Source organism: Eubalaena glacialis, chromosome 10, assembly GCF_028564815.1.
Source record: "Eubalaena glacialis isolate mEubGla1 chromosome 10, mEubGla1.1.hap2.+ XY, whole genome shotgun sequence".
NCBI classification, from domain to species: Eukaryota; Metazoa; Chordata; class Mammalia; order Artiodactyla; family Balaenidae; genus Eubalaena; species Eubalaena glacialis.
This window is the reverse complement of record NC_083725.1, coordinates 120995697-121021306: the sequence shown is the minus strand read 5'-3', so window position 1 is coordinate 121021306 and position 25610 is coordinate 120995697. Positions and strand designations below refer to the sequence as shown.

Genomic DNA, 25610 nt, shown 5'->3' with positions numbered 1-25610 from the left:
GAAGACGCAACAGTGAGGGAGTGGAACGTGTGGAGGGGCTGCAGTCGGCACTTGGACCCCACTGCCCACGCGAGGGTTACACACGGGTCTGCACACCGCTGACGGCCACCGCCAGCCGCATGGGCCAGTGAAGCTCGGGTCCCAAGGGCAGGCCAGGTCTGCCCTCCAGTTCCCAGAAGGGGTGGAGCCTGGGCCTGGGTGGGGTGGCAGAGCCGAGGTCTGAGGGCCTGGCTTCCGTGGGGCGATGTGGGGGGTCCAGAAGCAGGGGCACCTGGGGTTCAGTGCCCAGGGCGGTGCCGAGCAGGAGACTGGGTCTGATCCCGCCCTCGCCCCCGGGGCCCTGGCAGCCCTGGGCAGCCACTTCTCCTTCCCTCCGTGACCCCGTCCCTGCTGGGTGTATGGAGGGCCCCCACCCCACCTGTTCGAAAACACATCCACTGGTACCCAGGGGCTGGTGGGAGCGGCTGGGGCAGGGGTGGATCCTGGGTCTCAGAGCGGCAGCGGGTCTCAGGAGGGGAAAGGAAGACAGGCCCCAGCCCAGGCAGGGGACCGAGGGCCACGTCACACCCTGACCCACCACGTTCCCCACCTGGTGGACTCCTCTCCCGAGCCCCCCCTGCACCACCCAGGACCAGCCATGCTGCAAATCCTGCTGGCCGGGATGGCCCCCCTGCCCCGGGACCCCAAAGGCTTCCTCCCTCTCCACAGAGTCTGTTGGCACTTGAGGGGGAGGGGAAGCGTCCGAGTCATCCCCAGGGTCTCACTGGCTGGCAGGGCCTTGAGGGCAGCCTGACTCCGACCAGCCCACTTCCCAGCCCCAGCTGCGTGCGGCCCAACCTCGGGCACCCACATACCTCAACTCCTGCGGGGTGCCCCTGCCTCTACCCGTGCTAACGGGGCCGCCTGGGTGATCCCATGGGCAGCTCGCCGCTCACCCTGGCCACCCCCTCCCCCTCCTCTTCCGGGTCCAGTGTCCAGCCGTCCACCTGCCTGCCCAGCCCTGGCCTCCACTCCAGGGGCGGGGCCTGCTGGAGGCCTGCAGCGTCTCCCCTGGGGGGTGTCGATGTGGCCCTGGGGTGGGGGGACCGGGGTGAGAGTCTCGGGGTCACAGGGAGGGCCGCCCAGCCGGCTGGGTACCAGGCCGGCCTCTGAGTGGTCTGCAGCAACCGGGGCCCAGGCACCCAGCCCCAGCCTGGCCACCCCGAGCCCTGGCCCGGGTGGAGCCTTCAGGAAAGCTGCAGATTGATTTGGCCTGGGCGACCGGCAGGCTGGCCAGGCCTTGGTACAGCCAGGTCATCCTCTGACCTCCCAGGCTGTGACCAGCCAAGGCACCCCTGGGTTCTTTGGTGTGACTGGCAGCGGCCTGGGCGGGTGCCCCGCGGAGCCACCACGTGCAACAGTGGGGCACTGAGGAGGGGGGTGTCAGGGCCCCCGAAGACAGGAGCTCACCACCTTGAGGGGTACTGCCATGGGCCCTGGTGCCCGTCTGCCCGCATGCCTGTGGGCACCCAGTGCATGACGCAGAGAGAACAGAGAGGGGTCTGGGGCAGGACCCCCCGTCACCAGGGCCTGGGCAGGTGGGCCGGCCTTCCTCGCCCCCGCCCCCAGCAGCACCTCAGCCCCCCAGGCCACACAGACGACAGCAGCAGGGCTCATTCAGGGGGTTTATTGACCATCCGGGGTGGGGGGAGCGCGGTGCTGGGCCGCCTGCCTGGAAGGGGCGTCCGGCCGGGCCCTAGTTGCAGTAGTTCTCCAGCTGGTAGAGGGAGCAAATGCTGGTGCAGCACTGCTCCACGATGCCGCGCTTCTGCGGGGGCCCCTCCAGGGCCCGGGGCTGCAGGCCGCCGGCACCGGGGCCTCCACCCAGCTCCACGGCCCCCACTGCGGGGAGAGACGGTCAGGCAGACGGCGCTCCCCTGCCCACCCTGCCCGGCCCTGGAGCGGGACCCTGAACAGGTGCCCTGGCCCCCTTCCCCTCCCCACAGCCCGCCCAGGACGGGGCCCTCTCCCAGGGTGACGGGGGGTCTCCCACAAGCAACCCCATTGCCGACACATCACCCCGAGACCATCGGCACCCAGGACTCGACTCACTTCAGAAGATTCCTCCCTGGAGCTGCCCTCGGTGGGGAGGGGAGAGAATGGGGCCGGGGCGCTGGGTGAGGCCGGGGTGAGAAGGGAGGGGGGGAGGGGCAAGCCCACCCTCAGGCGTCCTCCTGGCTCACCCTCAGGGAGCTGGTCACCTTTAGGATGTGACCACGAGAACATCATCTTCCTTTTTAAAAAAATCCCTCCTGACCTCCCACTGGGTGCCAGCTGGAAGCAATGGGGCGGCGGGGCAGCGGGGCTCACCCTGCGGGCCCTCCACCTCCCGGCGGGCCTTGGGCGTGTAGAAGAAGCCACGCTCCCCGCACACCAGGTACAGTGCCTCCACCAGGTGGGAACCGCACAGGTGCTGGTTGACGAAGGCCCGGGCAGGGGTGGGCGCCCAGAGGGCCAGCAGGGCCAGCAGGGGCACGAGGCGCATCCACAGGGCCATGGTGGGGGCACGAGGACCTGGGGGACAGGCGGGGTTGAGGCCAGCGAGGGGGCACCCGGGACCCGCAACCAGTGCTCACCCCCAAACGCTCCAAGAGAGGAGCCCACGCCCTCCTGCCGCTCAGCAGAGCTCGTGCCTGGGGCCCCGACGCACCGGACCCCAGCGGGGCCGGCCCGGACCCAGGCTGACGCAGAGCCCGCAGGGACAGACCTGCTTGCTGACGGCCTCGAGTGCAGCTGGTCCCGAGGGCTGGGGGCTGCTGGGCCCCGCCAGCTTTATAGCCCCTGACCCCTCCACCTGGCCCATTAGGGCCTCAACTTGGTGGCAGATGGCCGGGGGCTGAGGCTGCAATTTCTGGATCATTTCCTTGCTGCTGGGTCTGCAGGAACCTCTCCTTGGTCGTCAGCACCTCTTGGGGCCACGGGGTCATTAGAGTCTTAACGAGGGACCTAATGCCAAGCTGTCCCCGCTCACAGCTGGGAGCAAACGCCTCCACGGGAGCCGAGCCCCACCCAGCCTTGCTTGGGTCCCATCTTCCATGTTGGTCCGGGGAGTGTGGGCAAGAGAGAGGACCCCTGCCCGCTGTCCCTGGGGCTGCCCTCGGGGCCCCAGAGGTGGTCCAAGGCCATGGGTGGGCAGTGATGGAGCGTCTCCTTGGCTCAAGGCCCCATCCTCACCCACCCCAGCACTGCGGCCCGCTGAGACCCCCGGCTCCCTGGGGCACTGCCGAGCGGGCTGAACTCAGGGACCTGCAGCCGTGAGGCCCCTGAGGCTGGCCCCTGTTCCTCATCTTCAATGTAGGGGCCACAGGACGCATGGGTGGGGCCCCGCCACACCCGGCCCAGGCGGCTTCTCGGCCCCCAGCCCTCTTCCTAGAGCCCTGCCCATCCCCCCCGTGCTGACCCCTTTCAGACCGGCCCCTCAGCCCCATTGCATCCTTTGGCTGTCATTTGGGCTGAGCCCCTGTGGTGCCCCCAACCCCCTGGACAGGTCCCTGGAGGGAGGCCCAGACCCTAGCAGCCCCCCACGCTGAGGAAGGGGCTGGACCCTGCCTTCCCAGGTTGCCATGATGTCCGGAGGCCCCTCTGCAGCCAGGGGAGATCTGGGAGCCTCTTAGAGAGGGGTGTGCAAGGCGGAAGGCTGGATGACGGAAGTCCCAGGTGGGAGGGCAGAGCCCAGGGCCCAGGAGGGCAGGAGGGAAATGAGGCCGGCCGTTAGCCCTTCCCCAGGGCTCAGTGGGGCTCACAACCACCAGAAGTGGCTCCATTTGACGCCTCACAGGCTAAAGGGACACAGGTACAGGAGGGCTAGTCACAGACAAGGTGCTTGAGGTGCAACTGATGGAAGGACAGACCACCAGGGAGGGCTGGGACGGAAGGCTTTGCCCAGGAGGGTCTTGACGGATGAGTAGGAGTTTACCAGGATTAACATCCTAAGAGCTTAGAGCCAGGGTCCTGGTGGTGGGAGGGGGAGGTAGGGGGAACCAGAGGGAAAGAGCAGGGCCTGGAAGATGGGCTGGTGTCTACCTCCTGCAGGAAGTAAGGAGCCAGCCACCTCCCAGGAAGCCCCAGGCTGCTTGCTCCAAGGGCCAGGGCCAGGATGGGAACGGGGACACCCTGGGCTGGGCCAAACCTGGAGGATTCTGGGGGCTCTAGCTGGAGGGCCAGGTCCAGACCTGTCGAGTAAAGAAAGCCCAGAATCCAGCCCCCTGCCCACCTTGCTGGGGAGACTAAGGCCCAGAGAGGTTACCTAGGGGCCAGCTGAACGCTCCATCAGCACACATTGCGGGGGGCGGGGGGCGCGTTCCCAGGTCCTGCTCTGGGTGGGGTGGGGCACGGGGATCAGAGGCAGCTGTGCCTTGGGCCCCCCCGTTCCTTTGCTTGCTGTCACAGGCTGGCCCCTGGAGCCCATCCTCCTCCTAGTGGGGACCTCGGGCTTGCGGGGAGGGCCCAGCCCGCAGCCCTACCTAGGAGACCACGGCTGCGAGCCCTGCCCCCGCAAACCCAGGCCAGGCCCCCACCTCCATGCTGCCACCCCACAGAGATGGGACAGCTCAGCCAGGACCCCCTCAGCCCTCTGGAGCTGCTGGTGGCTCAGCACAGGCTGGGGGTCCCCTGGGCGAGCAGATGACCCCGGGGCTGCCTGGAGGAGGGGGCAGGCAGTGGAGGAGCCTCTGAGCAGGGATGGGGCAGAGTGTGAGGGGCGCAGGGCTGGGGGCTGAGACACAGACACAGAAGCCAGCCGGATGGGCACTCAGAGGGATTTTTTCTTTTATTGAGACTGGGAGCAGGTGGCACACGGCACACGGGCAGCACACAGCACAAAGTCACCTGCAGGCAGAGCTGGCAAGCAGTGGGCGGGGCAGCAGGGTGCCCTCCAGCAGGGGGATCTCTGGCGGGCTCTCGGGGTGCCCTGTGAGCCAGCCCTTCATGTGGGCGGGGCCGGGGCCGGCGGGGGGAAGGCCAGGAGACCTGGGGCCGGCCTACGGGGGCCTGCGGGGTGGCACCCGCATCTAGCTGATGGCACTCAAGGCGTGGGTGAGGGTGTGCAGCTCGTCCCGGACACCATCCAGGGCGCGTCGGATGGCGTGGGGACTGTCCAGCACATCGATGGCCAGCGTGTATGGGTCAAACTTCACGGAGAAGGGGCGCTGGATGCGGGAGGCATAGCTCCTGGTAGGGGAGCCGGCAAGGACCCTCAGTCACCCAGTGGGGAGGAGCCGGAGGGCTGGAGCCCCGGTCTCCGTCACAGCAGGCTCAGAGCTCCCAGGACTTTTCTGAGCCGCCTGGGCCCCCAGAGCTCATTCTGTCCAACCAGCCAGACAAGATGGGGGACTGAGGCCTCCTCCAAGGGCTGGGGGCTGTTTACGGCAGGGAGGGACGGGCCTTTTCCAAGAGAGCCTCTGCGAGACACTCCATCCCTCCCTGCTCCTTCCTTGAGGCCCCGCTCAGCCAGGCCTCCTCCCTCAGGAAGGTTTCCAGACCGTGCGCCCTGCAGGGTCCATTACATCCCTGTCCCTAAGCTTGGGTGTGGGACCCAACCCCCGCCCCCCCACTGCAGGCACATAGATCCTGGGCCTCAATCTCCCCGGTGACAACAGGAGCCTGGCTGGAAAAGAGGCCCCTTCCAAGGGCGAACGGGTGGGCCGTGTCGGGCTCTGCCCTCCTCCCCTGGGGAATGCTGGTCACTGCACCTGCAGCCCTGGAAACTCCCCGCTACCCCCAGGCTCCCCACCTGGCCCTCAGTCACCCTGGCCCTTGTCCTCTGTCCCCACCACGGCCCCAGCTGCTCAGAGGGCAGGGGACTGGGAAGGACCCCACACATCCGTCTTACAAAGTCAAACTTCACCTCCTCAGAGCCTGGTCTTGGCCTGGCCTTGACGTGGCCACCAGCCCTGCAGGTCTCCCCTCCCCAGACTTTTCGGGGGTCCTGCTGCAGGAGGGGTGCTGTAACCGAGGTGTGCACTGTTTTCTCCACTGTGAAATGGGTTCGCAGGCCCAGCCTGCTGGCTGGCTCTCCCAGTTTGGGGGGCACGGTGGGAGTCTCGGCCTACCTGAGCTTGTCCTTGGCATCGCTGAAACTCTCAGACACGAAGTAGACAGGCTGATAAGTCTGGTCCTGGTAGGGCTGCACAGCTGCTGCGTCGGGGTCGAAGGCCCGGATCTCGGGCTCCTCAGACAGGGAGTGCTGGCGGGAGGCCGGGAGTGGGGGGGGGGGCGGATCTCAGGGCCCCGAGGGAATTGGAGCCTCTTGGCCTGACTCCACGGTGGGCTCTGGGTATGGATTCATACCCGCCTCTCTCCACTGGGGGTCCTCCCGAGGCCTGGGGACAGTGCGAGTGGGACTGGGCAGGGACAAGGTTTCTTGGCCCCCCTAAAAGGGGAGCCCCAGCCTCCTGGGATGCCCAAATCCAGAAGGCACAGCCAAGGTCACCCTCTCCGTAGGGACCCGGGCTCCAGCCCCTTCCTGGGGGGGCGGGGGGGAGCGTCTCACCAGGAGCTCCCCATAGGAGGACAGCAGCCCCGCTCCGTAAGCCTTCACCTCGCCGTTCTGTTTGCACAGCCCAAACTCCACGGTGAACCAGTACAGCTGGTGGGGGCAGTTGGCAGGGTCAGCCGAGAGACCACAGCACAGCATTCCCCACTGACCATGGCCCCAGGCACCCATCACCCAGGCAGAGGCGAGCCAGGCTCCGGGCGGTCACGGCGTGAGAAGCGGAGACCTCAGCCTGGACAGGAGAGCCCGGCCTGGACCCAGCGTCCTGCAGGGGGAAGGACCCACCGTGGACAGCTTCTCAATTTCTTCGTCCGATGCCCCCAGGGATGCGAGGCCGATGTCCTGTGGGGGAGGGAGAGCTGAGGGGGGAGAGGCTCAGCCCACCATGGCTTGGGCGCCTGTGTGAGGGGAGGGTGCTGGGGCTGTCTGCAGCCCCTCCAGGGGCCTCCTGGACACTGCCGGGGTACAGAGACCCTCCCAGGGTGCAGGAACCCTCCTGGGATGCAGGGACACTCCCGGGATCCATCAAGGGCCCAGGACCGCTCTCTGCCGTTCCTGGGAGAGCCAGCAGGTGGCAGCACAAGCCGCGGCACTCTGCCCCCAGCTTGTCCTCTGGGCACCGTGATCCGCTGACCCTCGGGAAAGGATTCTTCCCCGTCTTTGTTCTAAGGTGGTCTTCCCAGAACGGCCCACCCGCCCCTCTCTTCCAGGACGATGCAGTCTCTCTGAAGTCTCATGACCCAGGTGTGGGCGGCGTCCAGCCCTGGGGGTGGGGAGGGGCAGGCAGCACCCGTGGCTGCAGGTGCCGCCCCCCAGCCCCTCGGCTGACGCCCAGCTCCTGAGGCCTCGAGGACACACCTGGGAGAACTGGGCGAAGGTCCGGTCGGCCAGCATGGGCACGTGCCCCAGCAGCTCGTGGCAGCAGTCCCTGTGTTGGGGGCGGACAGCGGGTGGGGCCGGGGGCCGGGGCCGCAGCCTGCCCCCTCCCCCAGCAGCACGCACCGGCCCCCGTCCTCCGCAGGCCCCGGTGGCGGGCTGGGCTGGGCACTCACGGCTCGGGGGAGTGCATGGGTGAGGAGGCGTGGCGGATGTACTGCGTGCACTGGAACACGCGGAAGGCCAGGCTGGCCAGGAAGTCCCGGGCGGACAGCAGGCCGGCCACGGGCCGCAGCTGGAAGCCGGTCCGCTCTGCAAGGGCGGCGGGCGGGCGGTCAGCGCGGGTGGGGCCGTCGGCTGGCCACCCCAGGCCCTCCCGCCGGGGCCTCCACGGCGTCGCACCCTTCAGGAAGCGGGAGACGTCCTCCAGCTGGGGGATGCTGTCCTCCCGGTACCCGCAGAAGTGCTCCAGCAGCTCGAAAGCCTCCAGGTGTTCCCGGCACGCGTGGGTGGCGTATAGGCCCCGCAGCGTGGTGTAGACCTCCTTCCTGCGGGCGGCGGGGGGGAGCTCAGGCTGGCCGGGTGCCCCCCTCTCCCAACCTGGACCCCCGCCGCCTGCTCCAGACCCCTCCCCGCATCCAGCAGCCCCTCCTGTGGGCGCTCTGCTCTGCCCCCTGCAGACCCCAGGCAGCCTCACACTGCAGGCCTCTCACTGGCCCCAAAGACACTGGCCACTGGGAGTGGACGTCTCCCACCTGCAGCTTTGGGGGGCTTCAGGGGACCGTGGGAGGCCTCGGGAAGTCCTTCCTCCACCCGGACTTAGTCTGTCCTCTGGAGGCCACGACTCTCCACGCAGGGATTCTGGGGGTCTTTCCAGGCCCTCCTCATTCCCCACCCCACCCCTCCCCAGCTGCCATCACGGGGTCTCACCAGGTGGCAGTCTCCTCGGCCGTGTACTCCACGTGGGGAATAGGGTCGCCTCTGGGGAGGGGGTCAGCGGTTAGTCCAGGCCCCCTTGGGGAGGGCGTGTGGGTGGGGGGGACAGGAAGGGCCTGGGCTGAGCGAGCCCGGCTGTGTGGCCGCAGCAAGTTGCTTAACTGCTCTGTGCTTCCGTTTCTTCGGCTGTGACTTGGGGACCCCGAATCGCTGACCATGGTGACAGTGAAGGTGATGGCATTGGTGACAAAGACATCCCTCCCTTCCCCCCACCCAGGTCTAGTGTGAGGCCGCAGGACGGGGTCTGGGTCTCAGAGAATGAGGCCCCGAGGGGGGTCCTTACTGCTTGTACTGGAAGGCGATCTCAGCAATCAGCTTCCTGCGTTGGCGGTACACCTGGTCCGAGAAGCCCTGACGGCAGAGTGGACGCCATCAGCCGCCGCGGCCCGCCAGCCTTCCCCACACCCCCAGCCCAGATGCGGCCTGTGATACCGGCAGGCGCCTGGCGGCTGCACCCAGCCAAACCTCAGGGTTCCACCAGGAGCCGGGGGCAAACAGACACCCCGTCCCAAGCCGGGGTCCACGCCCACCGCCCCAGCCATGAGTACGGGGACAGGTCAGGGCCCTGGCTCACCGGATGGTCCAAGTCCAGGTCAGGGTCAAACTTGGTGACCAGGTGGTGACACTTGTCCAGCTCAGAAACTTTCCTTGGGAACCAGAGGACTTCACGCAGGAAGGAGGGTAGAAGGACCGGATTGGGTGTTGGGCTGTGGTGGGAGGGCCCCCCTGGAAGCAGCCTCCCGCTTGCGACTGGGGGGCTGGAGGTGACCCAGGCCCGGACACAGACGAGGAGGATGGGGGAGGGCCGGAGCCAGCAGAGAGGGAGCCCCCAGGCCATGCACGCGGTCACTGGGGTTCCCCTGTGGGACCCCTTGCACCCCGATGTCTCGAGGTCACGTGGTTGCACTCAAGGGCGTAGGGGCAGCCTCACCCTTGTTCTCCCCGGCGCCCCGCACATCTTCGGCCACACGGCGAAGGGAGCTGAGCAGGGTGGGCAGGGCGGCGCTGGGTACCTCACAGCGCAGGAAATACTCCAGGTGCGGGCCCCCTGCCCGCGGCTTCTGGGCGGGCCGGGTCTCCAGGTGGTGGATTTGGGCTTCAAATGTCTTAGGAGCAAAAGCAGGGAGAAAGAGGGAGGGAGAGATGAAGAGACAGAGACAGACAGAGAGGGAGGCAAGGGAGCTGGGGAGCAGGCACCGGGGTCGGCCCGCTCTGCCCTGCCCTGGATGCCGGCAGCCAGCAGCCCACAAGACCGCTTTCCAGACTCAGGGCCGCCGCTGGCTGCCTGGGCAGGTTTCAGCTGGGAAAATGGCTCTTGTCTAGTTGGTCTAACAGGGGTTGTCACAGGGTCCCGCAGACCCAGCGTTCCGGGTGGGGCCTTCTCCCAGGCAGCCTGATTTCCATCCCTGGTGGCCTCGTCCGAGACCTCTAGACACCCGGGGCTGGGGGTGGGCCCTGACCCCACTGTGGGCAGGTCGGGAGGCTCAGGCCCCCACCAAGCACCACTGAGTGCGGGGGGGCGGGGTGGGTGCGCTCCCCTGCCAGCTCCCATCACCCAGCAACGGGCGAGCCTCGGTCCTCACGGCCCTCGGGCCACACGGCCATCACGGGAGCTTGAGAGGAGTCGGCTGTAATGTCACTGGGGTGCGTGTGCCCGGATCCAGCAGCGAGAGCCATCAGCTGTCACATGAGCCCGACCCCACCAGGGCCAGGCGGGCATGGGGGGCCCTGCGTCCCCGGCTGCCCTGGGGGACCCACACCCACCTGCCCCCAGGGTGAGGTGGTAGGTACGGGGGAGGGCTGGGGGCCGGGCTCAGGGAGCTCCTGAGAACAGAAGGGTGTGGCGAGGGGCTGTGAGCCCCCTCCCCGCGTGACCCCCGGTGCGCCCTCACCTCAAACACCTTCACAGCCCGGGACAGCGCGGGGGGCTTGGTGGCCCGCAGGGTGAAGAGGAGATTCAGCACGGCCTTCCCGTCCCGCTCCTCCAGGGCCTCCCCAGGCTCCGCGGCTGCGGCTGCAGCCTCCGCCTTCTCTCGCTCCTTGCGGGCATCCTGGATGAGGCTCTGCCGTCTCCCGACGAAGCGTGGGGACTGTGGGGACAGACGCGCCAGCTCCCCCCGCCCTCAGCCGGACCCACAGAACCTGGGACCCAGCTCCAGCATCGTGCCTGCCGGGGACCGCAGGGGCGGGGGCAGGGAGGAGGCTGGGAGCCACAGCTGAGGGTGGCCTGGGGGAGATGCTGCGTGGCCTGTGCCCCCAGGCCACATCTAACCATGTTAGGGGACAGGAGGGGTGAGTCGGGAGCTGCCCTGCTGCCCCCGGGCTGGGCAGGGCCAGGGGACATGGTGTCTGGCCCCATGGAATGACCTCTCCTCACGGCCCCATGCCCAGCCCTGCCTCACAGCCCAGAGGCCCTGGCCCCACCTTGTCCACAGATGGTCCCGAGACCGTGAGCCCCCGGGGTCTGTGTGTCTGCCCCGCCCCCCGGCCTGAGTAGAGAAGAAGCCCCCTGTCTGGGGCTCATCATTTGGAGCTGAACTTCCAAGAAGCTTCTGGTGCTCTTGGGTCTTGGAACATGGCAGGGGGCCGCGGGGGAGCCCTCCCCAGATCTCGCACTCTGCGGTGGGCAAGGTGTGGACAGAGCCAGGGGCCTGGGGTGAACACTCTCTACCCCACAGCCAGTCCCCTGAGATGGTGCCTGCAAATTAAATTTCCAGAACCCAGCCCGTATTTTCATTAAAGCTCCATAAACAAGAGCCGTTTTAAACCTGCAGGGAGCTGATTATTCCCGGCCATCCCTGAGGACGAACTGGAGACCCCTCTTCCAGGCCAAGAAGCCCCCAGTTTTCCAGTCTCAGAGAGGGGGTGGCCCAGCAGGTCTTCCCAGCACAGCCTCCCTTGAACTCGGGGGCTCCCAAGTGGTGGGCCAGGCCTTGGGGGCCATCCCTGGTGGTCAGGGAGGCCCAGGGTTGCTGGGCAGGGGAACAGGGGAGGTGGGTTTCAAGACAGGAGATCCCACGTGGGACATGGAATGCGTGGCAGGTGGATGGGTGAATGACGGATGGACAGCTGGACGGACGGATGGATGGACGGATGGATGGACGGACGGATGGATGGACGGACGGATGGACGGACGGATGGATGGAGGGACGGACGGATGGATGGACGGACGGATGGATGGACGGACGGATGGATGGACGGATGGTGGATGGACGGGTGATGGATGGGAATCACCCTGGAGCTCAGACCTCCCTTCAGCTCAGCAGAACTGGGGCCTGCACCCCCGTTTGCCCAGTGCCCCCCACCACCTTGAGCTGCTGCAGGGCCTGGGACACTGTTGCACACACACTGGGTCCAGCAGGACCCACCCACAGAGATTCAAACACCCGGGCACAGGGGTTGCCCGCGGAGTCCGGGCAGGGGAGGTGCTTGCGGCCAGGACTGGACGCCAGGCCTGGGTCCAGGGCGTCCATGTGGACCCTGAGCCTGGAGCCTCCCGCCAGCCTTCAGGGGACACCCCTGGGCTTCTGGTTCGTTCCGGCCCATGGGCACCAGCCTGCCTCTTACCATGATGGCCTCGGCCTGCTTGGCGTCCAGCTCGGAAACGGCCCTGCGGAAGCCCTTGGCCTGCGGCGAGGCGGCGTTGGGGGTGGGCATGATGCCGGCGAGGTCCGGGCTCCGTCTCCACAGCCCTCTGCCAGGCAGCCTCTTATAGGCTGAGCTGACGTCAAAGCCCCTCTGGGTCTTCCACCTCCCACCTCCCACCTCCTCCGCGTCCCCCTCCTGCTGCCGCCTGAGGGAGGTGGGGTGGGCGAGGAGCACGGAGACGCAGGAGAAAGGGCTCTGTCCCATTAAATCTAATTGCATCCACCGTCACAGGCACCCAGGCGGGCGGCCGGCCCTTCCTCTGAATCATCCGGGCTCCGGCAGGCGTGCTCTGCAGGGCTGGGTGCAGCCGGGCCTCTCGGCCCACACCCAAGCCGGGTGATGGGCGGGTACACGGGGAGGTGGAGTTCTGGACACCCCACGGTGTTCGTTACACAAAACCCTGACTTTTGGTGGCCATTGGTCCAGAAAGCCAGGCTCAGACCTCAGATGTCAGGAGGCAATTTGCTTTTCCAGAAGATTCTTCACTTCACCAAATTTCCCAACAGGGTCCCGAGGCATGTTCCTGTTAGATGTCCTCAGCGGGAATGTTATCTGCCCCCCCCCAACCAGGCACATCCAGCAGGGCCCAGAATGTTCCAGAAGGGCACATCCTCCAGTGTGCAGGAGAATGAGGGATGCGGGGGTCAGAGAAGTCTCTAACAATTGTCCCACTCACTCCTGCATGGCCGTCTCTTCCCTTCTCCTGGCCCGCCCCTACCCCCCAGCGTCCCCCAAGGCCCTCTTACCACTTATCCCTGGGGTGTCACCACCTCAGGGATGCGCCCATCCCTGAGGACTGAGGCCCAGCCCCTGTGGCCCAACCCTTCTTCACGTGGTCCCTGGCATCATGCGGGTCCCGGGACAACCCCAGCCCAGAGTTTCTCCTGAGTTCCATGCACGATGTTCCTCTGGTGGTGCCCCCACCCCGGAGACCAGGGGACCGGAGGGGACCCCCCCTTGGCACCAGGCAGATGTGAGTCCTGCCCTGTCTCTCCCGGCCCCTGGCCCATCCCCATGTTCAGGCACAGCTTTGGGAAAGGTGCGAGGTCCCCGGCAGCTCCAGCTGGTCACCATGTAGTCTCAGTCGACCTCCCCCGCACCCCTCATGCCCCTAAGAAGCACCCACTCTTCATCACAGTGGCCATCCGCACCCCTCTCCTCCCGGACCTTCCCCAAGTGTGGTCTGACCATGCCATTCCCTTGCTCCACGATCCTCTATGGCTCCCCATTGCTCTCTGGAAGCAGCCTGAGTGACCCCCTCCCCTCACCCACCCCTATTGATCTCACCCCCAACCATCCCCATTTCCTGCTAAAGGAGGGTTTGGACTTCATGACACCCAGTTTGAAGTACTGCTCCTCACCCTTTTCTTCTCCTGGCAAACTCCTATGCATCCCACAAAACCAGCTCAGCTACCATTCACTCTGCAATGCCTACCCCTTCTTGCCCCTGATATTAACCTCCCCCTCCTCTGCTCCCTGAAAGCAGGAACCTTGCTGGCTTGGCCCACGGCTGTGTCCCCATGCCTGGCCTGTCTCATCTCCTAGGCTCTGGGCTCCTGGAGAACATGTCTCAGTGGCCCCTGCCCCCAGGGCCCAGCCCAGAGGAGGTTCCACAGGGCTGTGAGCCCTAAATGGCGCTAAAAGGATCTGCCCAAGACCCCAGCAGGGAAGGCGGGGGTGGCTCTGCCCTCGTGGGCCGACGTGAAGGGCGGTGGGCTTCCACTGCCCCAGGCCGCATCTGCCCTGCCTGAGTGCCCAATGGTCCCCAGGGGTGGCCAGCCTCCATGCCCAGCATCAGGCCTGCTGCAGCCCTGGACAGGTTCCCTGCTCCCCCTGGAAGCCCCCTGGGGCTCTCATGTGTCTCCTTCTGGGAGGGCTGCTGGGGACCCCTTGGTGACATGGGTCCAGCCCTTCGGTGGCTGGCTCATGTGCTCAGAGGGGGCCCCGTGCAGGGGGGTGACATATCCACTAAATACTGCACAGGAGGCGCGCGGGCCTCCACCACCGGCTGTGGATTTAACCTTTCGGCAAATATCTCCGCTGATAACAAATATTGTTTCTAATCCCTTTGCTTCCCTAAGCCGGTGCCTGCGTGGAAGCTGTGTGGAGCCAGTTTTCTGAGTCTGCCCTGGGGCCAGGCGACCCCCAAGTGAGACCCCAGGCAAGAGCTGAAGGTGGGAAGCTGGTGGACACGCTTCAGTGACCAGCGCGGCCCCCTCCTGACCACACGTCCATCTGCCCATCCATCCTGGGAAGACTTTCCCACACCCCTGCCCCTCCAGGGCTGGCTGGACTGGGCCCAACTCTGGGGCCCCCAGAGCACAGAAGTGCTCCCTTTTCCTTTAGCCGCACCCTCCCCCCCACTGTGTGTTACACCCTCTTCCACCCCAGATGGTGAGGGGACCCAGGGCGCCCCAAGCCCGCTAACATCCTCTCCCCTGGTTCTGCACCCTGGTCTCCTTCCCGCCGACGGTCCCCTCTGGCCTGGGCCTCCCAAGTGATCGCAGTGTCTGCCTTCAGACGGGCTTCATAGACCCATTCTGCAGATGGGAAGACTGAGTGGTTTCTCTGGGTCACGCAGGTTTCCCATCTCCCAAGACATGGCTCTTTCAAGGACACACTGGTGTCCGTCCCAGGGGCTGAGGGGGCTCAGGGCCCCAGGCCCCAAGGGGAGAAATCTAACAGATCCACGCCAGGCAGGCAGACACCCCCGAGGAGGGCAGGGCTGGAAGGGGGCCCACGGGGGAAGGTCAGGCATGAGAGAGCCCTGTGGCCTGGACACAGTCCACAGGGGAGGAAGGGGCCGAGCACCGAGGGCTGGGTTCGGGGGCGAATTGGGAGAAGGGGCCGGGCACGGAGGTGAGAGGACAAGGGATGTGGCGTGAGGCCAGGGCTCCGACAGCCCCTGCCGTCCTTCCACCTGCTCTGGGCCTCAGCCCTCGCTGCCCGCACCCCTCCCCTGGGCAGTCCCCTCTGCCACAGTCACGCTGAGTAATTACAGCCACCTTCCCAGGCAATTAGGAGGTGCTGAGCTGGAGTGTTTTCTCTCTCAACAAGCGAGGCCCCCAGAGGACGTAATAGCCCGTAATGACAGTGTGCCCGCTCCTGGCATCAAGCCGGCGCCTGGCGTGGGGCAGGGGCAGGGTGAACAGCATTCAACCCCCGGCTCCACGACCACAGGGCCGTTCCGAGGCCTCAGGCTGCTCCCCCAGGCGCCGGCCTCTCCCGCCATGGGACCCCCAGCCCCTGCTCTCCTCCCCAGACCCCCTCAGGAGGGCCGCTGAGCAGGGCACTGCTCCAGCCCGGGGCTCTGCAGGGCCCCACCATCAAAAACTATGAGCAAACAGTCAGGGAAAGCGCTCCTGGCAATCCAGGTGTCAAAGGTCATGTCCGAGGGTGGTCTTTGTGCACGGGCGTCGTGTGTGTCCTGGGAAAGGCACACATCTGTGTGACACACACAGACACGACACACACCTCCGAGGACTCGGGGCACTGAGGGTGTCACGCTGCCTGGTCTGTCTCCGGGCCCCTGTGGTCCCAGGGGCTGCTGGGGACAGGGAGGTCTGCATCCCACCCCTTCTGCCTGGGGCAGCTACACGGGCCCCACAGAGCACACACCCAGGGGATCAGGGACAGAGGTCCTGCCTGAGCCGCCCACCTCCAGCCTCGCCCAGCCTGGGCCCCAGGCCTCTTCCTGCCGGACAGGCAGGAAAAAGCTGCCCACCTCCCTTCAGACTCGGAGAAGCAACTCCATGATATCCTGACACACAGGCCTGTCAGAGCTGAAATGTCAGAGCAATTAGCCCTAACGAGGACATCGAGGGAGCAGAGGCGAGAAGGCGGGTGGAGGAGATGGAAGAGCCGGGCCAGGAGCCGGCCGCCCCACTGGTCGATCCGATGCGCTCAGGGATAATTGGGCATTTGGAAGTCAGGGGAGAGCCGGCTGAGCGGGCCACGTGTCCCCTGCCCCTTCAGAGAGTGCCCATCCCCTCCCACCCCCACCTGGGTCCTCCTGGCTCCCTTCCCCTGCCAGGCCCTCAGGCCCGGTGGTTGCCCCTTCCTCCTCCAGGCAGACCTCCCTCTTGCCCCCTTTCTGAGCTCCCTTCCCATCAGCAATTGCCTCCTCGCGGGTGGGACCTGCCCTTGGCAGGAGGCTGGGCCCTTGGCTCGGTGCTGGAGACACCTCTGGGGGGCAGGCGGGGGGTCCTGGCTTAATTCCTTGTGCTCCAGACTCTGTTTTCCCATCCAAGCAGTGGGAGCACGGGTCCCTTGGGCACCAGGCATTGGTGCTCTCAGGCTTCTGGAGAAGCACTCCACACCTTCCCAAGGGTCCCCATCCTAGGATCCTTGCAGCAGAGATCTGTTCAGCGCTGGGCATGGGGAGGCCTGGGCCGGGCACTGCGGTGCAGAGACGGAAGATGGGGTAGGGCCAGCAGCCGAGATGCTGCTGCCAGGTTTGGGACCCGCAACCGGGAGCCGCAGCTGCAGCTCTATTGGTCTGTTGGTGTGCGTGTGCCTGTGAACGCGTATGCACGCAGGTGCTTGTGCAAGTGTGTGTGGGTGCGTGTGTGCATCTGGTGTGCGGCAGGGGCTTAGAAGGCCTGACCAGCCACGGTTGGTGGTACACAGGGTGACCCCTGGCTCTGCGTCCCTCCAGACCCTCACACCAAGCCACAGCCAAGGCACCTGACAGGTGCTCTTGGCTCCTGGGGGTCCCTCTGCAGACCTCCCTGCCTTGCCCCCATGCCAGTGACTCAGCCTGCCTGCGGGCCCCCACCCACCTGGCCCTTTCAGTCTTCTGACAAATTAGCCGGAGAAAAGCAATAAGAGCCACATTCAGTTCTCATTAGTCACTCCCGGGCGGCCTGTGGCAGCTGTGCTTTGACAGCAATCAGGTCTAATTGCAAGCCCAGTGTCCCTCCAGTCCTGGTGCCACGGGCCCGGGTCCCAGTCACCTGCCCCTGTGGCTGCTTGGGGCACCCAGGGCCCTTGATGGTGAGGGGCTGCCTCATCCCCCGTCTCCACCCACCCAGCCTCCCTCACATCCTAGGGGAGCCTGGCTTCCGGCATCTGACTCTCCCCACATTGTGGCCCTGGGCTGCATTAACAGAAGTACAGTGGCCGAAACACGGGAGGGGACAGCCTTGCTCTGCTCAGTGCGGCCAGACCACACCAGCTGAACCTCTCAGCGGAACATCTGGGCGGCCAGTGCCCCAGGCTCTGCTTCACCTGGCTGTTCCAGGGGTCCAGCGTCTTCGGGCCCTCCTCGGCCCTGCGCCCCGGGAGCGCCAAGCAAGGCCCGTCCACCTGTGTCCACCTGGGTCCACAGGCCGCCTCCGCAGTGCTTCCTGCCTCCGGGCTGGGATTCGGGAGCTGGCTGGGACCGAGGCCCCCTCTGTGTCCAACCCCATCCCATCCTCCCCTCCCGCACGGCCTCACGACCTTTCCTTCCGGGGTGGGGAGGGCAGTGCAGCCCCTCCCCATACTCCTGCTTCAGTGAGGCCCGGGAAGCGCTCTGAGGTCCCACCTTGCCTGCCAACACTGACATTTTCAGGACCCGACGGCAGCGGCGATGCCCACCTCCTGCCAGAACAGGTGGTCCCAGGACGCGCTGTGACCCTGCAGGAGACTCAGTAACGCTGCCAGACCCAGACCCAGACCCAGCGTGGCAGCAAACGTCTGTATTTTCCCTCTGTCTGAGCTCCCGAGACATGTTTTGCCCCCTCTAGCTCTGGGAGCCCAGAGCTGGAGAAACTGAGGCAGAGGGGGCATGGTCTGCTGGGTCTCCAAGCTGACAGCACCACACCCTGGGCAGGGCAGGGCCTTTGTGGGGAGCCTGAGGCTTGGAGAGAAAGCCACGCACACAACTGCCCACTGAGAAGGGCTTGGATGGGGGCCTCGCTGGTTCCCCTACACCTCGCCCCCCCACTGGGTCCGCAGTGGGCAGTGTTCTCCCTGGGGCTGCCTGCCACCCTCACCCCCCGCGCCTGGTCTGGACCCAGATGCGTGTCCCCCACTCCGTCCAGGCCCCACCTCCGCTGCAGCTGGCATCCTCTCCTGGGAACCAGCGGGGCTGAAAGAAGGGCCCCGGCAGCATAATCCTCTGCGCCTCTGCCCAGGTGCCGGCCGGGGTCTCGGGCGGGAGGGGCTGCTGGCGCAGTCCTTCCAGGTGCCATTGGCTAATCCCGGGCTTGGAGGGGCCCCCGCCCCCGGCTGACATTTCCAGGCCGCGCGCCGCTGACCCAGCCAGTCGTGATATTTAGACAGGGCTTATTTGCGGTTACTTATTTCTGATGACTTTGGGGCCCAGGATGAGCTCGGCTGAGACCGAGCCGGCCCACCTTGATATCAAGCTTGTGTTTTATAATATAAACGCGTCCAGGCTGCGCCGGCTCCCTCCTATATGAGAGGATAGAGGGCGAAGCCCACGATTTCGGGAATATCACATGAGGGCTGGGTCTCCACACCAGGGGCGGGTCCCGCGGAGCCCCCAGAAGCCGAGGCTGCAGCTCCATCCCCACCCAGCCCCCCGGGGGGGAGGGTCCTGTAGGGGCGGAAAGGCTGCTGCTTTCATTCATCCATTCCCTCCCTCCATTCACTTGTCCAACAAGCCTTTGAACCAGGGCTCCTTCCCTTCAGGGGTCTCATAGTCGGTGGGGGGAGACCCGTGGAGGGTCATCACAATGCAGGTGTGAACCTTCTAGGGCCTCCAGCCCCCCAGGCTGAGTCCTGAATGGATCACTCGCAGACCCTGGCCCCCACCCAGCACGGCAGGGGCGTGGGGGAGGAAGGGAGACCCCACCACTCTCCAGGGAGACAGTGGCCAGGGGTTGCACCGTTGGACATCAGGGTGTAGGGGCATGGGAGGCCAGAGGTGGGACCTTGGGGGCACCTCCCCTCACTCCAAGGTTTCTGGGAGACATTTCCAAATTCTTGAAAGTTCTCCAGATTTCGGAGCCTGGGAAAGCCCTTGTGTGGAATGGGGGTTCCTGTGGGCCCTTCTGTCTGTCTGGCTGCTTCCCTGGGGCAGGAAAGCCGTGAGGAGCCTCAGAAAACCAAAGCTGGGAGAGGCCACGCCAACACTCCAAGAGCCCCGAGAAGCCAGGCTGGGAGCGGGGAGTGGGGTGTGCAGACCCTGGTCCCTGGCAGCCTCTGTGGGCCGGGGAGTCCCCGCTCTCTGCACCAAGTGGTCCTGCCTTCCTGGTTCCCTCTGCAGCTCTGGGGCCAGGCCTAGGCCCATCCTGACAAAGCCCTCCTCTCAGCTGTCCCCCGGGGAGACCAGACCTGTACCGGGGATGACCACACCGGGCAGGGGACTGACAGCGGTGGCCCAGCTGCTGCCCTTGAAGGGGGACCTGGAGAGGGTGTCAGGTGCCGGGGGAGGTGCAGGGACCTCCCTCCTAGCACAGGGCCTGGGACCCTTCCGCCCTCATCTTCTCCAGGCCTCCCCGTTCCCCAGACACGGGGATGCCCCTGGACCCTGCAGCTCCTGGACGCCCAGGCCCACCGCAGCACTTACTGCGGCTGTGACTTTGTTGTTTCTTCATGTGACTAATTAGTGAAAGTCTGGGTCTTGCCGCCTGGAGGGTCGTCTTGGGCTTCCCCCGTGCCTACACGGCGGGCCCTATGCTTCTGTTAAACGAAGAAACAAAGAGAGAATTTCGGGGGGCAATCAGGCTGCAGGTGGCAAGGTGGGGGCTGTGGGGGGACTGTTGGCCCGTGAAACCCCACCCTTCCTTCCTTAGCTGCCCTGCAGGCCCCCTACCCGACCCTGCCCCTTCTCAACACACCAAACCCACCCACTCCTCTCCCGGGGCAGGGGCGCCCCTCAGGGCCCTCAGGATGTCTGCAGTGGCGCCAGCACCCCCCTCCCCCCTCCCCCTCCCCCCCAGCCTCCATCCCAACTGCCCTTTATATTATTGTGTTTTTTTAAATAATTATTTATTTATTAAAATTGTAAAATACACATAAAATAAAACGTACCATCTCAGCCATCTTTAGTGCACAGCTCAGGGGCGTGAAGCACATCCGCATTGTTGTTCAACCTTCACCTCCATCCGCCTCCAGAGCTTGTTCATCCTCCCAGACGGACGCTCTGTCCCCATGAAGCACTCACTCCCTCCCCTCCCCCAGCCCCGGCTCCACCGTCTACTTTCTGTCTCTATGGATGGGACTCCTCCAGGGACTTCATAGACGTGGCATCAGACAGGATTTGTCCTTTTGTGTCTCGATTATTTCACTGAGTGTAATGTCCCCAAGGTTCATCCACGTTGTAACTGTATCAGGATTTCACTCCTTTTTAAGGCTGAAGAATATTCCATCGTGTGGATGGACCACACTTTGAGTATCCACTCATCTGTTGATGGAGACGTGGGTTGCATCCACCTTTGGCTGTTGTGAATGACGCTGCTGTGAATACAGGTGTGCAAGTATCTACTTGAGGCCCTGCTTTCACTTCTTTTGAGAATATACCCCGAAGTGCGATTGCAGGATCACATGGCGATTCTATCTTTAACTTCTTGAGGACCTTCCATCCTGTTGTCTACGGTGGTCGCACCATTGTACATTCCCACCGACAGTGCACAAGGCTCCAGCTTCCCCACGTCTGTGTCATTGTTTTTAATTTCAGTTATACAAGCAACAGATTCTCCTTCAAACACACACACGCACACGTGTGCACATGCACACAGACACACACGCAGAAATAAAAGGCCTCCCTCCTGTGGGCCTGGCCCTCCCACTCTCCAAGCCGGGAGGGTGAGCCTCTCGGGAGAAGTGACATTTGGGCCCCAGGCACCTGAGCTTTAGGGCTTTATTAGGAACACCTGGTGCCTTCCAGAGTGACTGCCGCAGGAAACTCTGCCATCGTCACCCATCCTCTGCTTCCCAAGTCTGCACCAACACTTGACAGAACCAAACGTTTTGTGTTTCTTTTGTATTTTGCCGAAGGGATGGGCGTGAGATGGATCCACCCTGGCGTTTCACCCCGGGGCCCAGGGCACCATGTTTCTCGTGCTTTCTGGCCACATCCACTCCCTCCCAGAGTGGTCCCTTCTCCAGTTTTCCCCTCATCTGCCCTTTGGTCCTTGTGCTTTTTGTAATGAGATAGAGGAGGATTCATATGCTCTGGACACGAATCCTTTTTTGCAGGAACTCTCTTCCCAGCCCCTGGTCTTCTTGTTACTTGGTTGATGGAGCCTCTTGGCACCAGAAGGGTTTGGCTTTGATGTGACCCCAGTAGGGTCAAGAAGGTCAACCTTTCCCTTCACAGTTTTTGCAGTCTGGGTCTTATCTGGGAACCCCACCCCAAGTGGAGCAGGGACCCCTGAAGAGGGAGACACAGCCCCTCAGGCAGCAACCCCAGGGGCCTCCGAATTCATCGAATTCACCGTTAGAATGATACCATCTTGCATTTGGATGAGAACAACCCAAGGCATGCTGTTGCTTTTCTTTTGCAGTCCGCAGGTGGGATCTGCTGGTCTGGGGTGTGGTGGGCGCATGGCACTGGATGGGGGGAGCGGCGGGGGGCGGCGGGGGGGGGAGGGGGGTATGACCTCCCGGGCGGATGCTGAGGTTTTGATGTTCATCAGAAGGGTCAGGGGTCACAGAAGGCGGAGTGACAAGTGTTGAGATACACCAGGCGCCCCTGAAGATGGAGCGGCAGGGCCTGTGCCCCTCTTTCTATTGGGGGGGAGCCATTCTGCCCCCTCTGTAATGTGAGAAGGCCTCAAATTGTCTGGGGGCTCGTGTGAGGGGCCTGGGCCAGGGCCTGGACTCGGGCTGAATGATTACTGCTTCGCTGATGACTTCAGAGCCGATCCAGGAGAACAGGCCACAGAAACTCAATCCACCTTCCAATCACCCTCGGATGCAGGGGATTAGGGATGGAGCCGGGGAGTATGGAAGGCACAGGCAAGGTGGCCTGGGGTGTGCAGGATCGGATTTCGGGGTTCTGGTGGGGGGCAGGGATGACGGCTGACTCCCTCTGGAAGGAACACCTTCCTTCCAGCTTCAGCCCCTTGGGCGTCCAGCCTCCTGGTCCCGGGAGAGCTGGAGCCCACACGCCTGCCCCACTGTCCACCAGGCCACGGGGGGTCCTCGTCCCCACAACCTGGGTCCGCTCTTCCTCTGTGCCCCGATGGGGACCTTTCAAGGACAGTGCCCTGGTCCCACCTTGCGCCCAGATGGGGGTCCCGATGGTTGGGGTTCATGCCTCCCACCCAGTCGGCCCCCTTCCCCTGGTTCAGCACACTTGGCCTCGGGCTCCCTCTCTTTCTCCACATGCCCACAGGCATTTGGGATTACAAGCAAATGCCATGGTCTGCTCAGGACATGTTTCAGATCCGGGAGACCCCCTTAGTGGGTCAGGATCCCTGAAACGTGTCTGGAAGCCTCTCAGCTCCTCTCAGTCACCCCCATCTCTCTTCTGACACTGGTGCTTCCGTGATTTCACCAAAATATGTTTCCTCGGTCATTCTCTCCCTCAAGCACCTTCTGTGGCTCCCGGTGCCTGTCCGTGACAGCGTGACCTCGTTACCATGCCAACCCAGAGCCCAGCCTGGCCCAGCCATGCCTTTCCAGAGCGCCCCCTCCCCTCTGCCTGCATCCCCCCCATCCATCCTCAGAGCCCAGAGGAGGGGCCTCCCTGGACCCCATAAACAAAATGTCCAGACGTTTTTGGACATCAGTAAGAATGGACATTGACCTGCTTCTGATGCAACAGGGGGGCTTGTTTTACAGGCAACCCCACAAAAAGGCCTTCTCAGCCACCGCTGCTGGGACTCTGGGCGGGGGGCGGGGGGGGTGACGCCTAGACTGGGACCACTTAGGCAACATTTCTCCAAATTATCAATGACCCAGCAATTCCAACTGGACTGTTCCTCCGGGAAAAGTCACCGCAACTCCAGCTAGAAAAGCAAAACATTCCAGCCCACTCAAGTCCCCTGGAGGGGGCTGCTTAAACAGGGGGCGGCCTCAGAGGCTGCTGAGTAAGAGAAGGTGTGGGTTGACCCGACAATCGGCCTGCAGATCAGTGCTGGAGGGGACGCCGGGGGCAAGGCTGCAGACGGCCTGCTCTTCATGATAAGCTCCTAAGAAGATTAACACTGATAAACGTACATGCGTGTGTGCACACAGGCGCCTGAGCGTCCTTCCGCACAGACTATGGGGGGAGGACCTGGCAGGGGTTGTCCCGGGGGGGCATGGATACCTTATTCCAACATAAAGAGGGGAAAGAGGGCTTAAAAGGAGGCCCCAGAGCAAGCCCTTTTGCAGTCAGGAGCTGACTTCCGTTTCACTCTCCTTGGCCCATTTGGAGCGTTCACATCTCGGTCAGCAAGTCCAGAGCAGTGGCCGGAGGGCAGCAGGAGGGCTGAGTCAGGGTCCCTCTAAGCCACACTCCCAGGAGGCCAGACAGCCTCGGGGCCACAGAGACGCGAGCCCGGAGGCCCCTCCTCCCCTCCCCCCACCCCCGGCCCCGCGAGGCCCAGGTCACCGTGGAAACTGGGGTGGGGGGGTACGGAGCCAAGGATGCAGGACCCCAACAGTCTGCCTCCCTCTGCCAGGGAAATGCCCCATCTGGCTGTGCAGGGCCCAGAGCGCAGGCCCCCCAGACCCACCCTCCTGGACAGTGGACCGGTTACAGAGCCCCAGGCCGGCTCCCCAGGGCCAAGGTGACGGAGCCCCTCCCTACCTCCTCTCAGGGGACACAGTCTGGGGACACGGCTGGAGGTAGGGAGGGAAGGATGGACCCTTCCCCCAGTTCAGGGACGTTGGCTGCCCAGCCTCCCGGAGCCAGGTGCCGTCTGATCTGATTAGGGCTTCAAACCCCCGCCAGGGCGGGCACAGCCCGGGGCTCAGCAGCTGTCGCTTCAGCCAGTCAGGCTCGGGTTCTATTTATTTCCTCTCCATTAAAAGCGTCGGGACCATTTATTGATTTTCTAAATCCTGACGTGCTGTCTCCTGTTACACAACAAAGTGAACAAAATTAGAGCAAATAGCGGCCAGGGCTGAGCCCCCATGTAGCCGCCCCTCCGACCTGGGCCCTGCGCCCGGCTCAGAGCATCTCCTCTGCAGAGTCTTCGGGGTAATCTGAGTGCAGGACGCACTAGGCGTCACACCTGCCACCGTCCGGCTGCACGTTCGAATCTGTCCGGCGTCTCCACAAACAACCCAGAGGACAAAGGAAGAGCACAGCCCTGGCGGCCGCAACCTGGAAGATGACAGCATGATTTCACCAGAGCTGCCATTTAAGGAGGTTTGGAAATCGTTCACTTCTGTCTCGTGACGCACGGTAATCCGGTATCTACGGAAACAGCCGCGTTAACAGTCAGGCCAGGCGGCTGTCTTCCCTTTATCTGTCCAGCATCGGCGCTGCGGCCACGTGGAGCCCAGCCTGCTGAGTTCTCGCACGCGCTCCGGGGAATCGTTGCAGAAACAGAGAAATCCAGCCCCCCCCTTCCACCTGCCGGCGGTGCCCCCTGGGTGCTGAGAAAGCCCAGAGCGCCTCCCCTGGATGGCCTGGGTGGGGTGGAGCTGTGTGCACGGGGGCCGGGGGAGAGGAGAGGCCTGCCTCTGTCTGCGCTGTGGTCTCCAGAACTCTCAGAGCCGGGCCCCAGGCTGCTCTGGAGGGGCACCCAGGGCCTGGAGGCCGCGGCAGAAGAGGGACCTGATTCCCCCCCACCTTGCATCCCTTTGTCCTGCTGAAATTTTCACCAGACACACGATGATATCCCTTAGAAGTCACAGGGATGGGGATGCTTTGGGTTTTATGTTTGTTTCTCAGAAAACTGTTTTAACCGGATATATATATTGGGTTGGCCAAAAAGCTCATTTGCGTTTTTCCATAAGATCTTATGGAAGGACTTCCCTGGTGGCGCAATGGTTAGGAATCCGCCTGCCAGTGCAGGGGACACGGGTTCGAGCCCTGGTCCGGGAAGATCCCACATGCCGCGGAGTGAATAAGCCCGTGCGCCACAACTACTGAGCCTGCGCTCTAGAGCCCGCAAGCCACAGCAACTGAAGCCCGCGCGCCTAGAGCCCGTGCTCCACAATAAGAGAAGCCACCGCAATGAGAAGCCCGCGCACCGCAACAGAGAGTAGCTCCCGCTCGCCTTAACTAGAGAAAGCCCGCGCGCAGCAAAGAAGACCCGACACAGCCGAAAATAAAAAAAATAAAATAAATTAATAAAATAAAATAAAATAAAAAACAAGATCTTATGGAAAAACTCAAACAAACTTTCTGGCCAACCCAATATATATGTATAGTTTTTCCTGATGATAAATGTAATCCGTGCTCATTAGAAACACTGAAAGGTACAGAAACGCATGAAGGAGAAAATAACAGAAGCCTCTAATACAGACAAACAAAATGCGTGGCGCCCCCCCCCCCCCAGGGGCCCAGGTAGACCAGGGCGCTCTGTATGGACGCCCCGTGTGCACTGGGTAGGGACCTTCACGGTGCGGGGGCCGCAGTTCAGGATGTCACTGTATCCCGGTGAAGGGGGGGGGGACGCTGGGCCTCAGCTCTTCCCGTGTTCCTTATTCCTTATTCCTTATT

The 25610-nt window shown here is 64.0% G+C and overlaps 2 protein-coding genes across 3 annotated transcripts; both read right to left on the bottom strand.

Annotated features, from left to right (window-relative positions):
* Positions 1-1735: 1735 nt before the first annotated feature.
* INS (insulin) lies at positions 1736-4967 on the bottom strand. Its single transcript, XM_061203810.1, is given in 7 exon segments — positions 1736-1881; positions 2350-2553; positions 2607-2624; positions 2733-2780; positions 2783-2833; positions 4576-4709; positions 4867-4967. Coding segments are annotated over 7 exon segments (702 nt in total).
* TH (tyrosine hydroxylase) lies at positions 4785-12110 on the bottom strand. Of its 2 annotated transcripts, none has more exons than XM_061203902.1 (13): positions 11972-12110; positions 10297-10494; positions 9336-9510; positions 8979-9067; positions 8688-8755; positions 8339-8389; positions 7811-7956; positions 7585-7720; positions 7391-7460; positions 6818-6874; positions 6530-6625; positions 6090-6223; positions 4785-5208 (listed from the first exon to the last, which is right to left on the bottom strand). In XM_061203902.1, the coding sequence occupies exons 1-13, from the start codon at positions 12059-12061 to the stop codon at positions 5049-5051; spliced, it is 1470 nt and encodes a 489-aa protein (XP_061059885.1). In that variant the 5' UTR covers positions 12062-12110; the 3' UTR covers positions 4785-5048. The 2 variants fall into 2 exon arrangements, with proteins under 2 accessions (XP_061059885.1, XP_061059886.1); XM_061203903.1 differs by lacking the exon at positions 4785-5208 and adding an exon at positions 5731-5982.
* Positions 12111-25610: the final 13500 nt, after the last annotated feature.